This window comes from Halichoerus grypus, chromosome 7 (assembly GCF_964656455.1).
Source record: "Halichoerus grypus chromosome 7, mHalGry1.hap1.1, whole genome shotgun sequence".
Taxonomy (NCBI): Eukaryota; Metazoa; Chordata; class Mammalia; order Carnivora; family Phocidae; genus Halichoerus; species Halichoerus grypus.
Genome location: NC_135718.1, coordinates 72638079 through 72660892, shown reverse-complemented (window position 1 = coordinate 72660892; position 22814 = coordinate 72638079). Strand labels below are relative to the sequence as shown.

At 37.2% G+C, this 22814-nt stretch overlaps 1 protein-coding gene across 5 annotated transcripts in view; it reads left to right on the top strand.

Annotated features, from left to right (window-relative positions):
• LYST (lysosomal trafficking regulator) overlaps positions 1 to 22814 on the top strand; it is a 186678-nt gene that overhangs the window by 24076 nt on the left and 139788 nt on the right. For 4 of the 5 annotated variants that reach the window (XM_078077736.1, XM_078077737.1, XM_078077740.1 and 1 more), the window contains exons 2-3: positions 14110 to 14199; positions 17992 to 18190. In XM_078077736.1, the coding sequence (XP_077933862.1) occupies positions 17999 to 18190 (192 nt within the window). In that variant the 5' untranslated portion in view covers positions 14110 to 14199; positions 17992 to 17998. Of the gene's footprint in view, positions 1 to 2175; positions 2216 to 14109; positions 14200 to 17991; positions 18191 to 22814 lie in introns of all 5 variants that reach the window. The other variant, XM_078077739.1, reaches the window with a different exon arrangement.

The following is a 22814-nucleotide window of genomic DNA, read 5'->3' as shown; positions in this document are numbered from 1 at the left end:
TAAAAAATGTTGTTGGTTATTTTTTCTCTACTTTTAAGCCTGTTTTTTGGCATGGTTTAACCATGTCCCACCCCCAAGATTGTTGTTGGGATGGATTTGCTATTTTTTTTTAGGAACTTGTTCTTGTGCTTAACTGTTTCAAAGTTAACTGTGTCTTTGTTTATTGGAAATATATTTTGGTTAAGTATATTTAAATTTTTTGTTGTAGCATTTGGTTTTTGGGTGAATGTGTTTTTAGTAATTTATTTAGCAGCAGTGAAACCAATTCTATATGCTCGTTTGAGTATTATGAACTTTTAAAGAGCAGTAATAGTATATTAATTTTTTCCTTTCTCTTCCATCTTTAAGATTGCTCTGATCAAAACGTGATTTGCTACAATAGAATTCTTATTAGTTCTGTAGTTCACTTACCTGAGTTCCTTAAATGGAAGAAAAATAATCATAATTGCATACATATTATTTCAACAGTGTAATTATTATACGGAGTTTGGATGAGTGTGAAATTAAAACAATGCTAAGAATGATTTCCTCTTTTATTATATTAATGTGGCTTATTTGAAAGGGCAACAAAACATTTATTAGTTCATAAAATGCATTCATTGTTACTGCTTGTGGGTATTGATTCATTGAAGTGCACAGTTCAGTGTATCCTGGCCAATGGCAAAAGGAGGTTTTACTGGTGTAACTTGTAGAACAGCTGCTTATACCTATTAGCTTGCTTTTATGCTACTTTTTAATATTTGCTTGTCTAGACTTTATTAGATCTTTAGTGCATTATAACTTAGAGTTTATTAAAGATTCAAATCCTTTAATGTTTTCTGGGTTTTCTGTTTAATAATGCTTCCAAAGATGGTAATGCTGGTAACTTTCTTGAGGTTTTTTCTGTTAGCCTTATTCAAATATTTTGGAGAATATTTCTGAAGTCATATATTCCATACAGCTGAAACATATTTATTTTCTCTACACTTTATTTCTAAAAAATGGAATCCCAGTAAGGTAGTTTTGACAAAACTTGATTATTCACAATTTAAGGAAACATTTAGAATGTATAATTTTTTAAAAATATTTTGTTTATTTATTTATTAGAGAGAGAGAGTGGGGGAAGGGGCAGAGGGAGAGGGAGAGAATCTCAAGCAGACTCTGCGCTGAGTGGAGCCCCGCAGGGCTCTGTCTCAGGATCCTAAGATCATGACCTGAGCTGAAACCAAGAGCTGGACACCTAACCAACTGAGCCACTCAGGGGCCCCTAGAATGTGTAATTTTAATCTTAAATGAACTTTGATGTTTACTGTTACTATATTACTATTTTCTGAATGCTGTTCTATCATGAAAGTTCACAGCCTAAAAGATATTTAGAGATCATCTAGTTTTGTTTTAATATGTGTAAGAAGAATGGGGATCAGAAAGGTTAAGCATTTTGCCTGAGATCCTAAAGAGTGTTTGAGGCAAAACAGAAAACCAAAAGTGTCTTGACTTTTAGTGTAGTATTCTTTCTCCTGTGCCACCAACCTCTTGAACATTTTAATGCATTTTAAGAAAGTAATCTCATAACCAAAAGATGCCTTATACACTATGCAAGGTGATAGTGTTTGGTTTCTAGTATGTAATTCATTTATAACTTAAACCCTTTGTCTTTGTACGTGTCTACGTTTATACCATGGTGGTAGAAACTAAATTGTGATGATACTCAGTGAGGCAGAAAAAAATATCAAGTGTAGGTTGAATCTGAAAGGCATTTGCTTAATATATATTCCTTTTTTATTTCTGTTCTCTATCACTCTCACTCCCTATGCCCTTCTCTCCTACTATCTGTCTTCATGGACGATTAGAGAGCAGTAGATTAAGCAGCTGGATCTGAATTTGATCTCACTGTTAATCTTTCTTGATGTGATATGTTTTATAGTAGTAAATGCATTTGTCTGTACTTGACTGTCTCAACTAAATAGTTTTAGAATGAAGCTAATTTTCACTGTGTCTATAAGAATTATGAAGGAATAAGAGGAAACTATTGCTTTGTACACTTATGTGGTGTAGTCAAAGCTTATACATATCTGTGTTCAGTTTTTCTGAAACTTATTTTACAGAATCTTTTACCTTATACAAAATATATATTAGAAACTACTGATCATTGTGATATTGCTATGGAAATCATTTTTATTTTCATTTCACATTTAGGATAAGATGCCAAGCTGTGTTTATAGTGTCTCTTTAAGAGGTATGGAAAACCATTATTTCTAGAATTGATTTTAAAGAACTCTTAAGCTGTTTACTCTGCATTATAATCTTTAACATAGGAAGGATAAACATCCAAGATTTTATTGCTGAAATTTTTTGTTTTTAATCTAAAAAAATTTTGGTGAAGTTTTTACATGTTTCTGTAGTGCTTTCCTTAGTACCTTAAATGCTTGCTAAGGAATGGAAAACAGCTTTTGTAAATATGGCTATTTATTTCTCAGAGCTTTAGCTGCAGGAAGATTTCCTAAAGGAATTTGAATATTAAAATGTTTTCTATCGAAGTTAGTATTAAGTGAATTGGTGTTTATTTGTTGAGTTCTTTTTTTTTTTTTAAGGTTTTATTTATTTGACAGAGAGAAAGACAGCCAGAGAGGGAACACAAGCAGGGGGAGTGGGAGAGGGAGAAGCAGGCTTCCCGTGGAGCAGGGAGCCTGATGCGGGGCTCGATCCCAGGACCCTGGCATCATGACCTGAGCCGAAGGCAGACGCTTAACGACTGAGCCAGCCAGGCGCCCCTATTTGTTGAGTTCTTACTAGTTGTGGCATTGTGTTAGGCAAAAAGGATTTTTTTTTTTTTTTAAACAAATGAGACCTGCTTTCCCTTCTTAAGGGAAGTATAATCTAGTTTGGAAAGAAACAATACAATACTGTAACACAATGCGGTGAGTCCTAAGAGGCATGTAGAAAGTAATTCACTGGGAATTAATAGGAATTTCTGTAGCAGCAGTAACATGACAAAAAACATTAGTGAATAGTGTTGAGAAAGTGAGTACCCTTAGGAGGAATTATGGGGTGGCAGAGTGTGTCCTGAGATGTAGCGAGAGATTAGGAAGGTTAGAGGGTGAGGGAAGTATAGAGCATCATAACAACAACAACAACAACAACAACGAGTTGGAAACTTATTCCCTAGGCATTGGAGTGTCGCTTATTATTTTAAGAAAAGTGAATGACAGTGTTAGCAGTTGTAGAATTTGCACTGGATGGAAAGTAGACCGGGCAGAGTGACCAGTTAAGAGGTTGGCAGCATTGCAAGTGAGAGAGGGGATGAGGGCCTGAGGATGCTCAGGCCTCAGGTTAGAGGGGGAGAGCCAGATTCGAGGTAATGATCGTAATCGCTAATAAGTATTGATCTTCCTACAGTCTGCTGGGCACTGTGCAATGCATTTTATGTGCATTATCTCATGTAATTTAAATATCCACAACTTGGTGTGTTCTTAGATAAGACTGAGGCTTAGAGAGAGGAGGCCAAGAAGCCAAGGTCGTAGAGTTAGCAAGTGGCGCTGTCAAGCCAAAGAGCTGACTGGGCCCCAGGTGAAGTGCTGTTCTGGTTTCTCCCTGCGTAACTGGTAGAGGCCATCAACTGAAATAGGAGTGAGGAAGGAGGAGCTGGTTTGTTGGAGGGAGGAGGTTAATGATTGCCTGGGAGAATAGAAATTTGTATGCAGAATACAGACAGATTGCCTGAGTCTGAATCTTGCCTCTGACACTTAGTAGCTCTGTGACCTGAAGCAGTTGCTTAACCTCATTGTGCTTCAGCTTCTAACATGTGACAAGTAGGGATATAATTATACTTATGAGCTTGTTATGAGGATTAAACCAACAGCTGTAGTGGAGTGCTTTTAGGAGTGCCTGATGGGTCGTAGTCATTTGTAGATGGCAGCTACATCATCATCATCGTTATCAGTATTCCATAAAATCCAGAGATCTGTTTTGGGGATGTATGAGCTCTTCAGTCTAAAACTTCTAGCACATTCCTTCTAGCAGGGATGTAAAGCGGGAGGGGGTGGGGGGGTGGAGAAATGATCTACCTGGATGAGCCTTCATAGTTCTGTTAATTGTCACCTCACTATAACCACAGGTGTCTCACTTTCCATTCTTTTGTGCTGCTCAGGATCAAACCCAGGTTCTTCGGAGACATCTGGTTGCCCAATTTGTTTGTTTTAGGGAAAGTGAACTGCTTGTTGAAGGGCTTAACTTTGGTGTATTTTGGTGTGACATCCTCTGAATTTATTTTAAAATTTGGCCTTGCTACACGGTGCCTGGGCCAGCTTTGTCAAATGAGGAGCCATGATGACTTCTCTCCGGGCCAGTCACAGGTGTCCAGGCAAGCACAAGAGAGTGTTAACCAAGACGTCATGGGCTTAGAGAGGGGGAGGGGAGCAGGTGGTGTTGTTCGTCGGCTCCCTGAAATATGGAAAAAAAATAGTATGTTCACTTTTCTGGGGCTACTGCTGTCTTAGATTTCTACCCTTTGCCCCTGAACCACAGCCCTTTTCATTTTATTGAGTTTTCTTTATCAGCCTACGCAATTCTACATAAATTGAAAATATTTCATTCAGCACATTTTTGTACTTAGCCTAAAGGCCTAATACAGAATAAAAGTAGGAACAGTACAACTGTCCACCCCCCCTCCATTTACTGGTTAAGGATTATTTATAGCTACATTTTTTTTAAAAGATTTTATTTATTTATTTATTTATTTATTTATTTATTTGACACAGAGAGAGAGAGAGAGAGCACAAGCAAGGGGAGCAGGAAAGGAAGAAGCAGGCTCCCCACCGAGCAGGGAGCCTGATGCAGGGGCTCCATCCCAGGATCCTGGGATCATGACCTGAGCCGAAGGCAGACGCTTAGCTGACTGAGCCACCCAGGTGCCCCTGTAGTCCTACATTTTTAATATGGAACATCTACATCAGAGCCAACTTCTACCCCTCTTATCTTGTAATTCCAGTTAGAACTGGAGGTGTTACTTCTTGTTAAAATGTAAATACCTCTTTCTAGGAGGAGCAGAGTGTTTTGTTTCTCGGTTTTTGTTTTTTTCCCCAGTTCATTTACTTCCTGATATAAATGGAAAGTATGGAAACACATGGAGAAAGATAGCATGAAGCTATAGAACACCTTGAGAAGTTTGGGGTGGCAGGATATTAGCCTGGAGGAGTGAAACAGTGTAGGACAGAGAGGCAGGATTACTGCCTAATTGCAGTTGCACTTAGTGCAGAAGCAAAAGTTTGTAGAGAGATGTTTTTGAAGCTTGTTTCCAGGTGTACAGATTGCAATCTAGCAACATTTACAGATAGTATTTAGTGTTAAGGAAACTTCTTTGCCCATTGTCTAATTTTTAATTGACCTGACAGAAGAAGAAGGGCTGTGTCTTCTAAACTTGGCTATTTTAGTTCTAGTTAATTAGCTCTAAAAATATCATATAACTCCTAAGACGGTCATGGGACCCAACCATGGGACTTTGCACCTGTGGGCTTCAGTTTTTGTCATCTTTAGAATGTGGGGATGGAGAATATGATGTCTAAAGTTTCTGCCATTGTGAAAATGTGTGATTCTAACTTATTCACATTCATACCTTTATTTATGTCACTTATGAAATGGCATAAATAGTGTTATCATTGTTTTCCCCAAAGGGTTTTTAATTTTTAGTGATGTGTTGCAAAGAATATGTGAGATCTTTGGGAAAGTCATTAATCAGTCTATATTCAATATATATTGAACTTTGGAGAGATGGGATTTAGCATAATTAATCGTCCATAACAACCAACCTTTATTTTCAGGAAGACTGCTTCAAATCACTGCAGGTTCTGATTCAAAAGAATTCATTGAATATTTATTATTCTGTGTAGTAGTGTGTTTGATCCTCTCAATAATCCTGCAGTTGATAGCAGTCTCTTCCTTTTTGGTACATAATACATTTCTAAAAAAATATTCTTTCCAGTGGTAATTTCTCTAATATTATTTTAATTAAGAAATTTAGGAAAGTACCTAATATTATTTTAAAAATGAATTTACCAGGATTTGGGGCATTTGATGAAAGTTAGGAGTTGAGCCCTTCAGATATTACCATTTCATGAGGAAAATGTACTATTTCTAATCAGGCTCTAAGAGTAAAGTTCATTATTATAAACTTTTTTATTGTATTTTTCCTCTGCTCCTTTTCTGTAGAAGTCACAAGACATGGAAAAGAAAAAATATATTGGTACTCCCTCCTTTTATTTTCAGTGCTTCCTTGAAAACTGTATGGTCATAAAGCCTAACATCGACATTTCCATATACACTGCTCTGAGGAGAGGTTGTAATGATCTCGTTCTTCCTCCAGATGGCATTCTCTGCCGTCACCTAGTGCTGGGCACCTAAAGGGAACTATATTTACCAAGAATGTTTACTGATGTTGTATAATCTTCAAAGATCTACATAGTAACTCTGTGGGATAGACATTTCATGGAAAAGGAAGCCAGACATCACACAGCTTTGTGTAGCAGCTAGTAATTGCTAGATTCACACTCTTCTGCCTTTATTTTCACCACTGTCACAATGCTGACTGACTATTCACAACAGAGTCAAAACCTAGGAAAATAGAATGAGTAAGCAGATTAGTAAATATTTATTAAGATATTTATTGAATAAGTAATAAATTTTGGTCGAATTTATGAATGAATGAATGAATGAATGAATGAGTGATAGATTTAATAGTTTTTGGGGAGGAAACTTGGTGACGTAGGGAGCCCTTTTTGTCCTGCTGTTGAGCCTGAGATTTTATTTTTAGTGGTCACTGTAATGTTTTGGGTAGCACTGATAAAAACACAGCAATGACAAGGTATTTAAAAATGCCCAGAACTGGAGAACATAGGCAATATGACTTGGTGTAGTAGTTTTATACTGCATGTCAAGGAAATGACTATGTCAAAATCCTCAAGACTGAGGGTGATAGCTTAATTCTGTGATCTTTTGGATAATGGGTTATGGCAATTAATCACAGAACCAGAACAGAGCTAAGATATCATAGTCAACTATCCAAATGTCTGTGGGGAGTCTTAGTCAATAAAAGCAGAGCTGCAACTGACTAATTTTATTGACCATTTCACTTCCAGAAGGTTAAAGAGGTAATGAGGGAAGCTGATAACTCTGAACCTAATTTTGACTCACTATGAGGGCTTAATTAGACAAGTGAACATAATCGGAATCCTGAGAGAAACCCATGTCATTCATTTAACAAATTCAACAAATGGTTGTGCCACATAGTGTTCTAGTTGCTGTAGATTTTGCAGTAAAGCAACAGACAAAATCCCTGTCATCAAGGAGCTTTTAAGAGCTAACAATGACCTGTTGTCCAAAAAACTAGCCTCATGGTTTACTCAACTGCAGTGTCCTTAACTTGCATTTTAGACACCTACTTGCACAGTTACACTCTGGGTGTTATCATCTGGAACTGCTTGTTTCAGAAATCTAAAAATTCCAATATCCTTTATTCCCTCATGTTTTTTTTTTTTTCTTTTTAATATTCCCTCATTTTTTATTCTTCAATCTCAGAGAGATTGATTGCAGGCCTGTATTTCAACTTGTGTATCAACATCTGCCTGGCCTCTTTCTCTTTCCTCGCCAGTCTGTATCCCAGTTTTGACCATATGGATTGTTCTCTCACTGTACCTTAGTTCTCTTTCCCTTCCTCCACCCACCAAAACTCCCATTTCTACATCAGTGATACAATCTGCGCTATCTTCTATTAGATCCAAGCAGCTGAGCCCTGCTGGAGAAGCTCAGCCATCTGACAAAAGTGATTCTACCTGAAATTCATGGTTTTCAACCTCTGCTGAGCTCTCAGCCCACTAGAAGTTCCTTTTATTTATCCTTGGTCACTACTCTCTCCATCCTTATTTGCCTGCTTCTCATTTTGCATTTTGATACCAAACTTACCGTAATTCTGTCAGGGACTTGACTTGAGCTGCTCTTTCTGTCTGTATGTCTTTCTTCCCCCCTTTTCTCTCTTTACATGTTGAACTTTTAGTGAAAGATTACATCCTTCATGAAGCCTCCCTGACTACTCAAATTGGATTCAGTGTCCCCTTATCAGTACACGACACCCTGTGTATTGGTTTGCCTTTGCCACCATAATGGGACCTTTTCAGAGGCAGAGACTGAAATTACTTTCACATTTTGTGTTCTTAGTACCTAGCACAAAGTGGGTGTTTTAGTAAATGTTAAATGAATAAGTAAGAAACAGGAAGAAGAATATGGAGGAAATCTGGAATATAGAGAATTAGAAATACAGAGTTCCAAAACAAACAAACAAACAAATACAGAGTTCCTAAATTTCAAAGTAAAGATAGATATGATGCCATGGATATAGTCTCCAGAAGGGAAAATGTGTGTAAGGTGGCCATAGGCAGATTTTTATTGAACAACTGGAAATAGTACGTGAAGAAAAGAGCAAGGTCAAGTGGCCAGATGAACTCATATTTAAAATAACATGTGCAGAAGAAGGAAAGAAGGATATGAAACAAAAATACATAGATGTAGATACAGATATCTCATATAAAAGAGGAATATAACCCTAAGAGAATAATGAGCTGAGGTTTTGCAAAAGGTTAAGGCTGACCTTTTACATTTTATATATAGAAGATGAAAACAGCAAGCAAATAATAGATTTTTGTTTTAAACAAACTGGCCCCCAGATGGTAGCCACACTTGTGGTGAGCATGGCATAGTATAGAGAAGTTGCATCACTATGTTGTACATCTGAGACTAATGTCACATCTGAGACTAATGTAACTATACTCAAATTAAAAAAAAACAAAACAAAACACCTGACCCTATAATTGGATACAGAGAGTAAATGAAACTTCTCAGCTTCTGTTTTGTTTCTGGCTTCTCTGACATGAAGAATGATCTCTACACAGATTAATAAAGCTGGATGTAAGAATAATAATAGAAAATTTAGCGCACGATTAGAGAGGAGATTGTACCAGAACCTCTGGTTGCTCTAAATGGGTTCACATCACAGGTTCAGATTCTGAGAAAGTGTAACACATTTTGTGTCATTGTGTCATTGATGAGCAGGTAATCTTTGAGCAGTTCTGGGGAATTTGAACACTATTAGAAAACAGTAGAGGACCAAAGTTCCAAAATTATAAAGCAAGAACATAGATTCCATAGACTTTAGTGAGCTTGGTGTTACCTGCACAAAAGATTCTACAGATCGATTTAAAAGATTCTCAAATATTTACAGAAGGAAAAGATGAGCAGTAAGGGTTACAGGGGTTTTCTAAGAATAATTCCTTCCAGATAACCCAGTTTCCATCTTTGGCAGGAACGCTGCATGCACAGATGGGAGAATGCTGTGGCTGTAATCTATCTAGACTCCCATAAGGTATTTGACAGCCTCCATTCTGTCATTGCATGCTTGCACACGTGTTGGGGAATTGGACTGTGGTACGGGTCCAGGGATTGAACAGCCGAACTCAGTCTTAGTTACTAATGGCAGCCTCGTGGGAAGTCTCTTACGGGCGGCTGTTTTTGACCCCATTCCACTCATCAGTTAACACCTCCTCCTACTTCTCACTCTCAGCCAGCAGCCTTGCAGTTTATTTCACCAAGAAAAGAGAAGCACCCAAATCTTGGACCATTCACTGCCAGATATACCAATCTTCCTGCGTGTGCTCACATGCTCTGTCATCCTTTTTGTTCCATTACATGAACTGCCAGTGTTCCTAGCACTTGTCCATCAGATCGTCTTCATACTGCCCACTCACTGCTCCTGCAGTTACCGCCTCTTGTTCTAGTTTTTCATCTCTGTTCCTTTCTTCATTGGAGAAACTTGCTATATAAACATGCTATAGTAGTATCTCAGGTTCCAAACATGCTGTAATGTCCCTTGTTAAAAAAAAAAAAAAAGTACACCACCTCCCCCATCCCATGTTCTCTTCAGCTACCCCCCACCTCCTTGCCACCCTTTATGGCAGAACTTCTCAAAAGAGCTGTCTTAAACTCCTTGCCCCCCTCCCTCACCCCCTGTGCCACTCCTCTGAGACCACTCTTGGACAAGGTTGTCAGTAACTTCCAGCTTGCTAAATCCAGTGGTCAGTTCCTAGTCTCATCTTAATCAAGCTTTCAGCAATATTTGACATGGTTGGTCAGCCTTTCCCATTTTAAGCTCTCTTTACCTGGTTTTGGGGAGGCACCACTCTCCTGATTTTTTTTCCTGCCCTACTTGCTGCTCCTTCCCAGTCTCCTGTGCTGGATCCTCCTCCTCTCCCTGACTCGGGGATGCTAACCCCAGGGCTCAGTCCTAGAATCTCCTCTGCTTCATTTATACCCATTCTCTAGGTCCCCACTGATCAGTACGGTAGCCACTGACCACAGCCCAGTCATTGCAGAAAGTTCTGTTGGACAGCACTGCTCTGGGTTATGCCATCCATCTAGTACTGTTTAAACACATCTATATGCTGATAACTCCCAAATTGATTCACCAGTTCCAACCTCCCCACCTGAACTCCAGTTTGGCATATCCTTGGTGTCCTTTGCTTGGTTTCTACACCACCTATCAAACCTAACATAGCTAACATTGAACTTTATTTTCCCTCTAATCCTGCTCTTCTGTCAGTCTTGTCTATCACTAAACAGTGCTGTTCTTCACACAGACTTTAAAAACCTTGCGGACTCTCTGGAGTGGGGGGCAGGCAGGAAGGAGACTTCCGTTCTTAGGGAGAAACAGTTCCCTGGGAACACTTCTGTTTCATCTTTCCACACCTTACTTCAGTCCCTGGCGAGTGGGAATGAGTGACTTTTCTCACTCTTTGTAATACTTTTTTTTTCTTTTTTTAAGATTTTATGTATTTATTTGACAGAGAGAGACACAGCGAGAGAGGGAACACAAGCAGGGGGAGAGGGAGAAGCAGGCTTCCTGCCAAGCAGGGAGCTGGATGTGGGGCTCGATCCCAGGACCCTGGGATCAAGACCTGAGCCGAAAGCAGACACTTAATGACTGAGCCACCCAGGTGCCCTCTTTGTAATACTTTTTAACTTCCCTTGCACTCAGTATCCAATGCGTCAAACATAAACTAATCTCAAAGCCCTGGAATACTTTTCCCAGATGCTCACGTGACCCATTTTCTTCCTTCATTCAGGCTTCTGCTCAAATACCACCTCTTTAGACAGTCCTTGTCACCCTATCTGAAGTAGCATTCCTGTCACTCTGTACCCTTATTCTGTTTTATTTTTTATAGCACTTAGCACTGCCTGACATTACAATATGTTTGTTTTTCATCTGTCTCTACCTCACTGGAATCCATGAGGGTGGGGATTTTGTTTTTGCTCTATTCCCAGTGCCAAAAATAGTAGCCAGCAGATAATAAATGTTCCATAAGTATTTGTTGAATTAAATGCCATATTAATGAAATTTCTGATGAAATAAAACTAAGAGGTATAGCTAATACACTGTCAGGTTTTTGCTTTGTGTTTTGGCCATTCATGTTTTATACTTTACCGGTCACTGTATTAGAAAAACTTACTATTTTCCTGAGGTCATTTATATGATTATAGGTACTTTGTTATTATGCTTTTCATTTTTTTTTATTTTATTATGTTATGTAAATCACCATACATTACATCATTAGTTTTTGATGTAGTGTTCCATGATTCATTGTTTGTGCATAACACCCAGTGATCCATGCAGAATGTGCCCTCTTTAATACCCATCACCAGGCTAACCCATCCTCCCACCCCCCTGCCCTCTAGAACCCTCAGTGTTTCTCAGAGTCCATAGTCTCTCATGGTTCGTCTCCCCCTCCGATTTCCCCCTCTTCATTTTTCCCTTCCTACAACTTCTTCTTTTTTTTTTTTTTTAACATCTAATGTATTATTTGTTTCAGAGGTACAGGTCTGTGATTCAACAGTCTTACACAATTCACAGCGCTCACCATAGCACATACCTTCCCCAATGTCTATCACCCAGCCACCCCATCCCTCCCTGCCCCCACCACTCCAGCAACCCTCAGTTTGTTTCCTGAGGTTAAGAATTCCTCATATCAGTGAGATCATTTATTTTAATATAAAAATTCTGGTAATATTGTTGCAAGTTTTATTTATTATGACATAATAATAGTAGCATTAGAAGTTGGATAGTAATAATGATGTTTTTTAAATTTGGCATTTTAGCTGTAAAGTAGAATAAGTGATAAGACAGGGTCCCCGTCCTTAAGGAATTCATGACCTTGGGGGTAAGACAGTCATACGTACCTACAGGGTATTTATGTAGTTTAGAAACAGAGGCAAGTACATATACTGCCCTAAGGACATCTTCAGTCTATTTTTCTAAACTCTATTTGCAGACTTTATGGACACCCAGCATAATACAGGATGATAAAAGTTAGAATGCAGCTGAGTTTATCGAGGGTGGTGGCAGAGTAAAGAAGGTCACAACTGACTGTGCTGGCTGATAGAATTACGATCTTGGATAGAGTGAAACTCCATGGACATCCAAGCTGGGCTGTGAAAAATATGGCTAAAGAAGCCATCCCAGGGGTGCCTGGGTGGCTCAGTCGTTAAGTGTCTGCCTTCGGCTCGGGTCATGATCCCAGGGTCCTGGGTTCGAGCCCCACGTCAGGCTCCCTGCTCAGTGGGAAGCCTGCTTCTCCCTCTCCCACTCCCCCTGCTTGTGTTCCCTCTCTCACTTTGTCTCTCTGTCAAATGAATAAATAAAATCTTTAAAAAAAAAAAAAAGCCATCCCAGTTTAAGTGCATTAGAGAAATCCCTCAGCAGGGCCTAGAAATGTCCCGCGATAACAGAGAAAAACAGACGGATCCAGTTGTCTGTCAGCTTCCACTTCTAATGGCCATGCCGAGCTACTTGGAATCACTGTAGCGTCTCAAGATGGATGGCTCCACCTCGTAGTAGTCCAAACCAGAGGGTAATCAGAGTCACAGCAGTTAATCAAATACCATCTTTACGCTCATAATTTGATAGTTTCCCCTTCTGTAATTTCAGAGTTGAAAATAGGTGGGTGATTTGTATTAGCTGAGGATGCAGCAGGAGCAGGCATGGAGGGTGTATTGAGACTTCATTCCAGGGCCTTTTCATTTGGTTGGGCAGTTGATGCAGTGGCCACTGGTGCCCCGAGTGCAGTAGTGGGAGTGAAACCTAGCCTGTGCGTGGATAGCTGTGTGCCTGACATGGGGCTGACCAGTCTGGGAAAAGGTGTCTTTCCTGCATCACGCAAAGCCCTGTGTCGTCTTAACAGCAGCTAATCCCGTTTCCTGCCTCCTTTATCCTCAAGTGCCCAGAATAATGTGGTACAAGTACTGTTCACCAAGCTGAAGGGAATTCAAGAAAGTTCTCTAGGTTTGGGCATTTTGAAGGAATTAAAGGTCACTCTGATTTAAACACTTGGTGTTCGAAATAAACATTCATGGTTGCTGTGTACCTCTAATGAGGAAATATTTTTTGTGCCTCTGCCTAGGCACAACTATAGAGAAGGGGAAAACAGGTAACTCAACAGAAGCATTTGTTGCTACCCCAGAAGTAGGAATTTATCCTTTAGTATTCAGAAATAGCCTTCATTGCATTACACACAAAAGGTTAATTCATTCTTAAAACTTCAACAAGGATATGAAATTTGGTGGTGGTTTATTCATTGTTTGGGTTTAGTATTTTTCTGAGTTTTCATATATCCTCAAATACCTTTCACTCTCAAGGAGAGTAATAACTTGGCTACCCATAGTATGTATGTACAAGGTATTCCACTGCCTCCTAGATTCAGTGTTAAGAAGACGGATACTGGGCTGATTCTCCTTCCTTTATAGTTAACTGGTGATTTACCTGCAGGTTGTAAGGAGTTGGAAGGAGGGGAGGAGTAGGGAGCTGTGATCAAGTTGCTTTGTTCAGATTAAGTATATTCCAATACTTCCTGTCTCAGGATTCCATTCTTGGAGCTCTAGAAATTTTTTAATGTGTCCTTGAGGTTCAAAAGCTTCATTGGCTTCTTTTACATCAAATATGAAGAAACTGGCCATTGGTTTTTGTGTCAGAACTTTATTAAAATTACTTGTGTTTTATTATTACCATTAATATGTTTGTCTTTTTTTTTTTTTTAACAGGTGAAGCTTTATTCTAAGGATATTTGTTTGATCTGGTTCATGACCTCAAATTATAAAGACTCTAAATGTTACAGGAGTGTTGAGAGATTGGTAAGTATTTAATGTAATAGATATAAGCAGTCAAAATACTTGTTTCAGTCTAAGCCTTTGAAACTACATAGTTATGTGACATTAATTAAACCCCAAACAACTAAACTTTCCATTAGTAGAGATGGATATATAAATTGTGGCTTATCCATACAATGGCATATTGCATAATGGTTTAAAGGAACAAACATAATGTTGAGAGGAAAAATAAAGTTATAGAAGGATACAGTATACTATTTGTGTACATTTTTAAAATAGTTAAAACAATACTGAATATTTTTATGGCTATAAACATGTAAAAAATTATAAAAACTTGTATAGAAATGTTAAACACCAACTAAAGAGAGGAAGAAGTGGGGTGGGGTGTGGCTTTTCTGTACTGTAAGGTTTGATTTCTTTGCACACACACACACACACACACACACACATATACACACACTGATCTGAACACCACATAATATTAATACTTGCTAAATCTGAGTATTGGCTATAACCGCATGTTATATATTCTTTGTACTTTTCTGGGTATTTGAAATATTTTTGAAAATCTTTTAAAAATACCATGCAATCGGGACACCTGGGTGGCTCAGTCGTTAAGCGTCTGCCTTCGGCTCAGGTCATGGTCCCAGGGTCCTGGGATCAAGCCCCGCATCGGGCTCCCTGCTCGGCGGGAAGCTTGCTTCTCCCTCTTCCTCTCCCCCTGCTTGTGTTCCCTCTCTTGCTGTGTCTGTCTCTGTCAAATAAATAAATAAAATCTTCAAAAAAAAAAAATTCCATGCAATCATCTTTTCAGTTGGCATTCAGATTGGCTGAAAGGCATTCAGTGAAATTCAACATTCCTATTAGATGAGCAGGAAGAAATGAATACTTATTAATGTGCAAGGCAAAAGTGTCCCCCATCACCCCTACCAATGTTGTTCTGTTAGTGCTGACTAATGTAGTTAGAAGAGTAGAAAGTGTGTGAATATTGGGTAGGAGAATTCAGAATTTTTGTTATTTGTAGATGATAGGGTTTTATATCTGGAAATTTCAAAAAAATTAATGAAAGTTCAGTAACAAGTTTGGATGTATGATTTCTATATCAACATAAATATACTTCCTATTTGCCTCCTACATACCAGTTTTCTTTCCTAATTAGATTATATAATGGAAACGAAATCCCATTCAGAATAACAGCAAAAACTACAAAACACCCTGGAAGAGACCTAACAAGAAATGTGTAAAACCTATTATATGAAGCAGTAACAGCAATCTCTACCACAAGGACATAGAGGATAAATGTGCAAGTAGAGTAAGGATGTTCATTGCAGCTCTGTTTATGATAATCAAAACTAGAAATAGCCTAAATATTCAATGAGATTGGCTGTATAGTTAATAGTACTCTATATAATGAAAAACATATTATATATACATGCAGCAGCATGCCATGAAGCTAGCAAAAAGAGTAAGAGAGAGCTCATATGAAAAGATTTCCAAAATATCTACGTGAATCAAAACAGGTCAGATCATTTATATAGAATACCCTAGTTATGTAACTGTGTCTATATTTTATGTACATTTAAGAATCAGGAATAACATACATTTCTGCATATATTGTAATTTTTTTTGCCGACCTGGCATCTTGTGTTTTTAGGAAGTGGCACTGAAATCATTTCCTCAGTAATTGTCATACCTCAATATTCACATTATCTTCATTTCCAGAAAATAGACCCTAATTATTACCACAATTTTTAAGTTTTTCACATTTTTAATATTGCTAAAGTTGCAGTGTACCTTATAATCAGTGGTGTCTAGTAAGCACTGGGAGCCGGCTGCACTTGGTGAAGGGGTTGTTCTTGCAGGCTTATGAGGGAACTTGGTCATTAGCTGTTCGTATCAGCACTTTAGTTGAGTTACATGTATTGTCAGTACTATATCTGATGAGTTTTAAATGTTTCCGAAACTTTCTGCTGATCCTATCTGGTAAGATCAGCAAAGTGCCAGCATCGAAACTTACAGAATGATGTCAGCATCTTTGGAAGAAAATCCCAGGAATAGTAGTGTAGCACTCTTAAGAAATGGTGCATAGTGGGTAGACTTGATGACCTAGAAGGTGATATTGTATGGAACGTTCTAAGTGATAAGAAGGTACTGTGTTATACTTTAATTGGCAGTGTTATTTGTTTTAGTAATACACTAAATAATTATGTACCTTAAAATCTGTGACAAAAATAAATAAATAAATAAAATCCATGACAAATTAGGTGAAATAAGTTAATAAAATTTGATAACTATGGGCTGAATATAAATAAGTTTATATATTATGTACATATTATAATATATAATTAGTTTCTATTATTGTAAATTATTTGATTTATTGAATAATTTTACCTTATGAAAGCTTTATAAAAAGCCAGCATTTATATAAGGGAGGGTATTGCTACATTTTGGGATAATGAGTAATGTACATTTTATTTTTTACACTTTTTCCTAGTGATCAACAATATTAAAAATAATGATCTTTGTTATGCTACAGAGGGGATTGTTACTGTAATAATACCTAGAATTCTGATGGGAATCCAGGACTTAAATCATCAGGCCCAAAAATGAATAGGAACCAAAGTAATACTAGGAATTTCTTTGGTTTCTCCCTTTCATGTTTATCTGCTTCCCTTTGCATCCTAGTGGTTCATTTTCACCTAGTTGGCTTCTTCTGAGCCTCAGCTACTTCATAATGACTACTACAGGCCCATCTTTATGTGACTTTTCAGTTCATCAACTATGTCCCTTAATTCAAATTCCTATGAGACAGAAGGAGCCTAATTGGCCGGATGCCTCTTTGCAAGCTGCATCATCTTGCGGCCAGATGTTTGTGGCTGCTCCTGAATCACGTGTGCCTCAGTTGATTAGGGCTCGGAGGCTGGCCTTGCCCCTTGACGATAGGCACAGTCCTATGGTCCACTGCTTTCTCCGCAGGGGCTAGGGGGCGGGCCCCCCCCAATGGGTGAAGCAAGACTCCACAATATACATCTTATTTAATCTCTCCAGGCTGTTTTTAAAAGTTACTGGGTGTCTCAAAATTACTTTTCGCCCTAAGATGAAACTGTTCTGAAATTCCTTGGGAATTTTATTGTTCATGGTTTTTCCTTTCTAAATAGTTATACATTTTTTTTCTATATATTGGTGTTTTTCCTCTCCTGTCTGCTTTACCTTATTATTTTCCTTTATCTTAAAATGTCACATTGCCCTTTGATTTAAATGTATAGTAAGAAGTGAAGTGACATAACTTCAGCTGCTAGACTTCTTCAATTTTTATTTACCTGATGATAAATCCCTCTCCCTCCATTAACTGAAACCCGGTTGTTGGGGGGAGGGTGTATCACTGATTGTCAGTTCCATGATGTGAAAAACAGTTTATATTTTTAAAAGATCCATTCATATTTTTAAACCATGTAGAACAAGAATAGTTTATAAGTAATGGGTTTATTTTTATTCTATGATGAGGCTATTTAAGAAGGTCAGGATCTACCTTAACTGCCACCACTCACTAGTGTATCTTCTATGTAGGTGCTTTCACTTCCTGTTTTTGGTTATGCTTAGGGATTATCACACCCACGACTATTTATGCCATGTAAGAATATTCAAGGAGCACCTAACTAGATCAGAACTATGTCTGAAAATATTATAGGGTTAAATACCAGTGCCCAGTAACTTAAAGTCAGTTCTTTGGTTAAAAAACAGCCTTAAAAACACTTAGTTTTAAACATAAATTTTTATTTCTCTTAATCTTCTTTTTTGGTAATATTTATTTGATAGCTCGGTCATGAGCATCGACAGTAACTCATTGGCACGTGAATTTCTGACGGATGTCAACCGACTTTGCAATGCGGTGGTCCAGAGGGTGGAGGCCAGGGAGGAAGAAGAGGAGGAGACACACATGGCTACCCTTGGCCAATACCTTGTCCACGGCCGAGGATTTCTGTTACTTACCAAGCTAAATTCTGTCATTGATCAGGTAACATTTTCATATCAAATAATTTTTTCACCAGTATATTATAGTTGATTACAGATACATAATTTCTGGGTTCCGTAGTTTCTGAGAGTCTATTTGAGATAAAGTGCTCTCTCTCACATCACTTCAACAAAGAAAAGTAGCCCCGTCTATGAACGTACTGTTTATTTGAATACTTCTCAAAATGTCTGAAATGTCTTAGGATGATAAATGGCCTTTCTTCTAAAATGACCTCATATATATTAAGCTTTTTATCCTAATATCAGTGTGAGGTAACTATGATTATTAGTAGAGACCTAAGATTTTGAATCAGAAAAACATTTGCACTTTCAATAAATTCAGATATGTTTTTGAAAGGTTTAGTGTAAATTATATTTAGAGAGTTTACTAATTCTGGGGTGAAAGTAGAGAATCCTTAAACTGATAATTATATTGGGTCCTTTAGCTTGTATACATCCAGTTTTTTATACCTCATTGTGTTTGCTCAAAGTATGGTCTGAACATACGGTATTTTGTGGTTTCCTTACTACGGAATTAACAGAACTCTAAAGCTAGTTGGGAAATAGAGATGTCATCCAACCTTCTTTTGTGGATGAAAAACAGATACAGAACATTAAGTAACTCAGACAGGCTTAACTTGCAGCCCAAACATGATTTATGTCTTTACTTCATTTTAGTAAAAAACAAATATGTATTTTATGAAAGAAAAAATTTACTGTCTGCTTTCAGGGGACTAATTAATGTAGTTAGATAATATTTCAATTAACTTGGAAAGATAATAAGGTCTCTGTAGCACCAATATGACAGACATTTTTCAACACTTATAAATGTTAGTGGCTTTAGATAGAAACTTAACTACTGTTGAAATTTCTTTGCCATCAAAGCATTTTGCTAATAAATACGTATATTGGGTAAATACAGAGACTAAAATTAAACAATGCATCTGTTTTCACCATACACTGAGGAACCTAACAAATATCAGGGAGTATTTGTTCACTGTGGTGTCCACCTGTCATGAAATTTTCCAGAGTATTTTCCAAAATATTATGTATTTTTACTCCTTTCATGAATGTTATTTATTAAATGCGTGACTACGTGTAATTTAATTTTTTATATTTTGTATGACTTTTCCATAAATAAATTTTAAAATTTAGAAAAAATTATTTGTTAGATCATGTGTAGTGATTTTTATTCCAAAATTTTAATGATTTAATAAGCATATCATGCTCTGTTCATTTTCTTACCCCACATTAGAACATTTCAGTGATTTTTCTCTTTTTTTAAGGATATCCTATAAGTAGCATCGGAATTAACAAATACCCAGGAATAAATCTAATAAAATATGTACAGATTTCTGTACGTAATTCTTTTTTTTTTTTTTTTTTTTAAAGATTTTATTTATTTATTTGACAGAGAGAGACACAGTGAGAGAGGGAACACAAGCAGGGGGAGTGGGAGAGGGAGAAGCAGACTCCCTGCCAAGCAGGGAGCCCGATGTGGGGCTCGATCCCAGGACCCTGGGATCATGACCTGAGCCGAAGGCAGACGCTTAACGACTGAGCCACCCAGGCACCCTTCTGTACGTAATTCTATAAAACATTGTTGAGAGAAACTAAAGACAACCCAAATAAATGTAGGCCTACATAATTTTCATGTATTGGAAAAATCAGTATTGTAAGGATACTTGTTTTCTTTAAACTGATGTGTAGATTCCAGTGTAATCCTAATCAGAATGTCAGTAGGTTTTTTAATGAAAGCTGTAGTTGTTAAGATATAACCCATATATCATAGAATTTACCCATTTCATATGTACAACTCAGTGGTTTTTAGCATAATCACAGATATGTGCAACTGTCACATAGTCAATTTTAGAACATTTTCATCACCTCAAGCAGGGACCTGGTACCTTTTAGCTATCACTCCCCTATCCCTCCCATCACCCTCAGCCTTAAGCAAACACTAATCTACTTTCTGTTTCTATAGATTGTATGCTTTCTCTTTTAAGTCATGAAATATCTTTTAATGTATTATTAAATGGCTGAAATCATCCAAGTCATAGTTGCAACAATATTTTTTCCTAGGGTAATATCTTGTATTCCCTCTTCCCCAGTCATTCACTTTTGGAATATCTGTAGCAATGACAGTAGGTACCAGTAGGAACAGTAGAAGTAGAGAGCAAATAGATAGCCATTTAAAAAATAGGGCTTATCAACATTTAATTATTTAAACCAGGAAATGAAAAATGATAATTTGGATCTTTAAGGCAAATTTAGTTGTGCAAGTTTAATCACTTAGAGTGGAATTAAAACAGTAGATTCAAAGCTGTACATTTCAAGAGGAACTTCACCTTTATATCTGTGTTTCTCATGAATAGGAGCACTTCTTGGGTACTCTGAGCAAGAGGCAAATGAAGCCCATAGCTACCATTCCACTTTTGTGCAAGGGCTTTATTAATAGATATTTGGTATAAATAATTAAACAGACTTTTTATTGCTATATAATTTACATGTAGTGAATGCACAAATATAAAGTGTATAGTTGAATGAGTTTTGACAAATACAAACACCTGTGTAACCACAGCCTAGATCAAAGTTTAGAACATTTTCACCACTCTAGAAAAAGGTTTTCATGCCCCTTTTCAGGCAGCCCCACTGCAACACAACCACAATTCTAATTTCTAACATCTAAGTGTAGTGTTGCTTGTCCTAGGACTTCATATAAGTGGAATCATGCAGTATGTACTCTTGTGTCCCAGAGCTCTGTCCATTAAACGTGCATCAGTAACACTACGTTTTGTTTCCAATCGGTATTTTGTTGTATGGATATACCACAATTTGTGTGACCATTCACCTGTTGTTTAACCATTTGGCTTTTGTTTCCTTTTGGCTATTATAAATAAAGCTGCTGTGAACATTCTTAAAAAAGTCTTTGTGTGAATATATTTTCATGTTTTCTGGGTAAATAGGCATACAATTGCTGTGTCAAAGGGTAGGTGTTTATAAGAAAGTGCCAAACTCTTTTTTCAAAGTGGTTGTACCACTTTTCATTCTCACCAGCAATGTGTGAGAATTCTAGTGGTTCTGCATCCTCTCTGATATTTGACATTGCCAGCCCTTTTAATATTAGCTGTCCTAAGTGAATATGAAGTAGTATCTCATTGTGATTTTAATTTTCATTTCTTTAAAAACTAATGATGCTGAGCACTATTTTATGTGTTCATTGGCCATTTGTACATCTTCTTTTGTGAATGTCTATTTAAGTTTTGTGCCCATTTTAAAAGTCAGGTTATTTGCTTAGTATCCAGTTGTAGTTTTTTTTCATGTATTCTGGATACATGTCTTTGTTGGGTTGCAAATATGTCCTTTGTAGCTTGCCTTTTCATTTCTTAACAATGCCTTTAGAACAGCAGATTTTTTGTATAAATAGTGTATTTTGTATCCTAAGAAATCCTTATCTTGTATTCCAAAGTTGCAAAGATACTCTCCTATGGTTTTTTTTTTTTCTAGAAGCTTTTTAATTAGTATATTTATTTTTAGGTCTGTGATCCACGTTGAATTAATGTTTGTGTACAGTGTGAGTCCGGAGCTACAGTCCCTCTCTCCCCCTCCTCCCTGTGCAGTTACCCAGTCATTCCAGCTAGAGTCTGCCCTTTCCCCACGGAGTAACCTTGGCACCTCTGTGGAAAATCAATTCGCCATATACTTGGGCTTTATTTCTAGACTCTTCTGTTCCACTGTCTATCATCTGTTTGCGTTACTGTGGCCTTTATAGTGTGTCTAGAAATTAGGTGGTATAAGTTCTTCAAAGTGTTCTTCATTTTCAAGAATGTTTGATTATTCTAAGTCCTTTGCATTTCCATATAAATTTTAGAAGGAGCTTATTATTTCTATAGAAATGGTTGCTAGGGTTTTAGTTGTGATGGCATTGAATCCAGAAATCAATTTGGAGAAAATTGACAACAATGTTGAGTTTCTCAGTCTATCAGCATGGTGTTAATATCTGTTTATTTGAGTCTTCTCTAATTTCTCTGCCATATTTTTTTGATTTTCAGTGTAGAAGTCTTGCATATTTTTGGTTAAATTTATTCTGAATATTTTATTATTTTTGATGCTATCATAAATGGCATTTAAAATTTTTATTTTGTCATTTGTTGCTCATAGAAATATAATTGATTTTTGTACATTGACCTTGCATCCTATGCCTTTGCTAAATTCATTTATTTGTATTTATTTTGAAATTTTTCTGCGGATTCCCTAGGGTTTTCTGTGTACACGGTCAAATCATCTGTGAATGATTTTTCCAATTTTTGTACCTTTTATTTCATTTTCTTGCCTTTTGCATTGGCTTTTAGTGCAAAAGTAGGTGGAAGTGATGAGAATGAACATCCTGCTCAGTGTCTGATTTTAGAGAGAAAGCATTCAGTATTTCCATTAACCATCATATTAGCTCTGGATTTTTTTTAGGTGCCTTTTATCAGAATGAGGGAGTTCTAGTCTATTCCCAACCTGTTCGAATTTTTATCCTGAATGGATATTGGATTTTGTCAAATGCCTTTGCTGAATCCACTGAGACTATCATATATATATATATTTTTTATTCTGTTAAGGTGGGTGAATTACATTGATGG